Below are 5,714 nucleotides of genomic sequence, written 5' to 3'. Positions count from 1 at the left end.
CTTTTATACTCCAATGACATGAGTAAAGAGGAGTGTCAAGTACATGAACTGTATAGGACCTCTGTAATTCAGACCAGGAATGTCCAACTGTAACCACATACAGGCTGGAAAGCTTTATAATTTTTAATGTGAACCAAGATGAAATTGATTAAACTCAGAAATGTGTTTTTATTATCAGCTTTCAATTAAAGTAAATTTTATTTTATTCGTGTTCTGTCCATTTTTGGGAATGTGGCTCTCAGCATGCTGTTCAAGACCAAATTTGGCCCTCACCGTCCATAAAAGTGGTAAGCGCTTGTACTAAAAATCTATTTTTCAAACGTTCTACTTCAGAACTTTATCATCAACCAACAGTATTTCTAAGAAAACTGGATGACAGGGATTGTCTTTACCTGTTGGGGTGCTTGTCAAACACTGCAGAATATATCTTACACTTTCTTGAAATTGCAGGAGGAAACCAGTATTAGCACTTTTACCTTTCTCCTGATGTACCCAACCTTCACTTCCCTAAGGGCAGGCGATGTTCAGAATAACAGAGTTGGAAGCTCTTCTAGTCCAACCCCCTGCACAAGCAGGAGACAGTATACCATTCTGGACAAATGGCTGTCCAATCTCATTTTAAAAACCTCCCGTGCGGATGCACCCACAATTTCTGAAGGTAAGCTGTTCCAGTGGGTAATTGGTCTTATTGTCAAGAAATTTCTCCTTAGTTCTAGGTTGGTTCTCTCCTTGATTAGTTTCCACTCATTGCTTCTCATCCTGCCTTCTGGTGCTATGTACTGCTAAAGTAACTTTTGCTACTTTTTCAAGAAACATTCATTCTTCCCATCTCTGTGAAAGCATTTGTGCATCTTAAAAGTTTCTCCCTATCTTCAACAATATTCTACCAATATATAAATTCATCTACCTTGCTATAATTTTAATTATGTATGTATAATTTGCAAATGTTCATTCCTGTCAATCACAACTATCTTAGTGTTTGATACATTAATTTTCAGATCCATACTTTTTATTTCATAAAAACTAGACACTTACTGTAAGGAATTTACAGGGCTTTATCACAGTTATCAATTTATTTATACTAATGTTAAAAGCTCTCTATAGCTAAAATCTCTCCATAATTGTAGAATGTGACCTTTAAAAAGATAAATTCTAAACTGCCTGGTTGAGGCACATTACAAATTAATTGCCTTTAATAAGTAATTTTGCCAAGTACCATAATCTATAGAAATTAACCCAAATTCTGTTCCAATTGTTCTTTAACAGATTTTGTACAGTCTACTGAATGCTATTTACACTATTGTCTGAACATTACAGTTGCTAAAATAGCCTATTCTATTGCAGTGATCCCATAGAAACCCACTCTACCATCCAATTATTCTGCAATTACTTAGATTATAACATACTTGTCTTTATAGAAAATCTGGTTAAGTCTCACATAACCTCTGATTTTACAGAAAGCTGATGAAGAATGCTCCTGAAGATGTGGACAGGGTCTTGGGGAGGCTGAATGCAACCACATGTTTACTAGATCCGTGTCCCTCCTGGCTGGTACTGGCAGCCCGGGAGGGGACACGAGCCTGGTTCCAGGGAATTGTTAACGCTTCCTTGCAGGAGGGTATCTTCCCGACGGCCCTAAAAGAGGCCGTGGTGAGGCCCCTCCTCAAGAAGNGAAAGCCCAGATTTTTGCAGCCCAGTTCTGCAAAATTGTCTTGAAGGTACTTGGCTCTGAATTGAAAGGACAAGTTAATGTAATAGTTGAATCATGATGCAATTGAGGAATTAATCAAGTGACTTTATATTGAATTAAATCGTTGCTAAGTACTGAAGAGCCTAGAAAGAATGTCACAATGTTGTTGTTCAGTCTTATTGGAAGGGTGTTTAATACTTCTTTCTACACTGCTATGCTCCCTTTCTAGACCTGTTTGAATCTTGGGGGAGTGAGAGTATTAATAGCAATAAGCACTTAAATGTATATACCGTATTTTTCCATCTATAAGACGCACCCTTGTATAAGACGCCCCCCAATAATGGTACTGGTACTTCTCAGTACCATCACACAAGGGAAGTGACTTCCTCCAATCAGATGGCGCTCTGCGGGCTTAGTCCTGCCCACCCCCTCGGCCGTCAATCACTGTACTGAGGCAGCTTCCTGAGCCGGTGAAAAACGGGTCATAGAAGGCGGCTGGCTTTCTCTCCATCCAGGCGGCATCTCGGGCCAGCGATATCCTCCTGCACCAAGCGGTATGGCAGCGGCATGTAAAGAACCCACACAGACATGCCCTGGGCTGCAGAGGTTACCATTATTTTTTCGTGTATAAGACACTGCACTTGTATAATATGCACCTAATTTTTGAACAGGGTGTTTGCAGGAAAAAATAGCGTCTTATACATGGAAAAATACGGTATTTAGCACTTAGACTCATATACCACTTCACAGTGCTTTACAACCCTCTCTAAGCAGTTTAGAGTGTCAGTATATTGGCCCCAACAATCTGGGTCCTCATTTTATTGACCTAGGAAGGATGGAAGACTGAGACAACCTGGAGCCAGTGAGATTCGAACTGCCAAACTGCTGGCAACTGGCAGTCAGCAAAAGCAGCCTGCAGTACTGCATTCTAATCACTGCACCACCTATTCTGGTACCTATGCACATTTTGTATCAAAGGGGTTTTTTTGAGCTAAAAGGAAAAAACTTTATCTTTTCAATTTAAATCTTGAACACCTATACAGAATTTTTAGATAATTTAGATGGATGTTTTTTCTAAATCTGCTTAGGACAGGACTAGGTAACTAAATATAAATTAAACAATTCCCTAGAAAGCTACAAGGAATTTACATGGTGCATTGATTTTAAAGCATGCATGGGTATTTATATACTGTATAAAGACAAGCACAGTTAAATACAACAGAGAGTTTGACCTATTGATAAAGATTATTTATCAATAGGTCAATAATATAAATAGGTCAATAATATAAAGATATTTTGTCTGATCAGGTCTTGGCTCTTGTGGGAAATGCAGGAGAAAAAAAAATCTTAACCTTTAAAATGTAGAGCAAAGAAACATTTCTTGATGTGTTTTCACGCATATGCATAAAGAATATTACAATATTACATATAATCTTCACTTAACCATTTGAAGTTACATTTTTACAAAGTTATTTGCAATCCATCCTCAAAGTTACAACTGCCACACATACATATATGCATCACAGTCATGTGATCACATTTTAGGCACTGGCAACCAACTTGCATTTATGACCAGCTGCAATGTTCCCACCCTCACATGACTGTAATCTGCAATATTTTTTGGCATTTTTCATCAGAAAATGGAATACCTGCAATAGATACAAATGTTAAAGTATTTTGAAATCAACCAATTTGATTGAATTTCTTTTCCCCAATTGCTTTCATTTTGATAAAAATTGACACTGTTTCTTTGGAACTGAGTTCACATAAAGGAGGTAGCAGACTAGTGTGGTCATTGTATCTATTTGAACAATGAAACCTCTTTTTTCCTATATACATAACTAAATGTGTTCTGGAAGGTTCTCCAGTTTTCTAGATGTATAGCATGTTTAACTCAGCAGGATTTCTAAATGAATGTTTACACAATTTCACTATTAAACTTAGACGTAAATAGACCTTAATATGTATTTAATCTCTTCTTGCCCATCTTTCTACTGTAAAATATATGGTACAGGTAACCATTTCAAACAAATTATAATAATTGACATGTAGGATTCACCCTACAGGCTGTTGGATGAGCACCCCCCCCCCAAAAAAAAATGTCCCAAAGGTGCTTTTTAAAAAATATCCTGGATGACTGAGAATCTCCATAGACAAAAAGATATATATAATTTTTTAATGACCAAAGTCCCCTAACAAGTCTTGTTAGTTGATAATATCACAAGATATTGATGATTCAAGAAACAGGCAATTGGGTTCCGGTAGACCTCACACTGTTGACCCTTCACTAATATCATTTTTCTGTAACAATGCAGTGATACATAAATGTTGTACAACAGTGCAAATTGTTTATATAAATTGTAAATATCACATGACAAAAGCTACTTAAAGAGTCAATGCTATTTAAAATAAAGCTTATCAGCCAAATAATTATAACAATGAAATAATAAGGAGCAATGAATGAATGCTGCCAGATAAAGATGATCTGAATTATACATTTATTACTTGATCTCACAATCTAACATCTGAGATGGTTGTTCTGGCAGGGCTGACATTGCTAGACTTCAAAAGTTTGGACAGACCATTAGATAGCAAATAAACTTTTATGTTCTTTCAAGATAAGTTGCATGAGTTACAATTCCAGAATTGCAAAAATATGGAGGAGCAATAGATGGCAGCAAAGAGACACAGAAAACTCTAAGTCTCGAAGTTGCTGTACTAATTCTCTTTTCAGGGGAAGTAGGTTTGTAAGTATCTTATTGTGAGCTATTTAAGTACAATTTAAGTACAATTGTGTATCAAAAAGGATTGGTGTTCATAAGAATTGAGAACCTCATTAAAATACAGACTACAAAAATACTTGTGCCTAGATGAATTTAGAAGTCTAATTTGTATTAGCAGATTAATTAAGGTTTATTGTAAATTGCTTTCAGCATAGTAAATTTCTTCCTATGCTTATTATGAAATCTTTACTCTTCTTTGAATACAATACTTTAGAAGGCTATAGATAGGCCAATGTATAATTTATATTAAAGCACTATTCCCATGTTTCAAGGCAGTGTAACTCAGAAGAATCAGGCAGATGAGTGTAAATGTTCAAATCTTCCTCCAGGGCTTGAAAAATTCTTTGTATTTTTACCTTTAAAAAGTGAAGAAGGGAAACGGGGAAGAAAAGAGAGAGAGATTTTTAAAAATTGGACTCTTAGGGCTGTTTATTATTACTATAGCTATATCCAAATGTTTAAGTCAGACTAATTCCCTAGAAATATGTCCTGCACAGGCATAATTTCAACCTAAAGAGCTCCTAGTGTCCAAATATGTCATTATATCTCGTGCAATGTGGTAGCTCATAATGAACCAGAGATGTGCAATTTAACTTTCTTCTCTACTTCTTTTCCTCTCTCTAATGAGGCTGCAATTTGTTTACTTCTAGTACCTTTTATATTCCAATGACATGAGTAAAGAGGACTGTCAAGTACATGAACTGTATAGGACCTCTGTAATTCAGACCAGGAATGTCCAACTGTAACCACATACAGGCTGGAAAGCTTTATAATTTTTAATGTGAACCAAGATGAAATTGATTAAACTCAGAAATGTGTTTTTATTATCAGCTTTCAATTAAAGTAAATTTTATTTTATTCATGTCCTGTCCATTTTTTGGAATGTGGCTCTCAGCATACTGTTCAAGACCAAATTTGGCCCTCACCGTCCATAAAAGTGGTAAGCGCTTGTACTAAAAATCTATTTTTCAAACGTTCTACTTCAGAACTTTATCATCAACCAGCAGAATTTCAAAGAAAACTGGATGACAGGGATTGTCATCCAGGCCACCCCAACGATGCCCTTGACGTGATGACCCGTTGCCTGGAGGCCGTACGGGTCTGGATGGGGAGGAACAGACTCAGGCTCAACCCTTCCAAGACCGAGTGGCTGTGGCTGCCGGCGCCTCGGCATAGTCAGCTGACTCCATCGCTGTCTATAGGGGGCGAAATTTTGGCCCCCTCAGAGAAGGCACGCAACT

General features: G+C 37.0%; 1 protein-coding gene across 1 annotated transcript in view; it reads right to left on the bottom strand.

The window, feature by feature from the left end:
- Positions 1–4,178: 4,178 nt before the first annotated feature.
- Positions 4,179–5,714, bottom strand: part of LOC107289287 (spermatogenesis-associated protein 7) — a 46,993-nt gene continuing 45,457 nt past the window's right edge. The window contains exon 11 of the mRNA XM_015818015.1: positions 4,179–4,829. Coding sequence (XP_015673501.1) covers positions 4,728–4,829 — 102 coding nt within the window. The 3' untranslated portion in view covers positions 4,179–4,727. The remainder of the gene's footprint in view (positions 4,830–5,714) is intronic.

Source organism: Protobothrops mucrosquamatus, unplaced genomic scaffold (genome assembly GCF_001527695.2).
Source record: "Protobothrops mucrosquamatus isolate PMUCROS unplaced genomic scaffold, P.Mucros_1.0 scaffold665, whole genome shotgun sequence".
Taxonomy (NCBI): domain Eukaryota; kingdom Metazoa; phylum Chordata; class Lepidosauria; order Squamata; family Viperidae; genus Protobothrops; species Protobothrops mucrosquamatus.
This window is presented reverse-complemented; position numbering and strand designations above follow the sequence as displayed.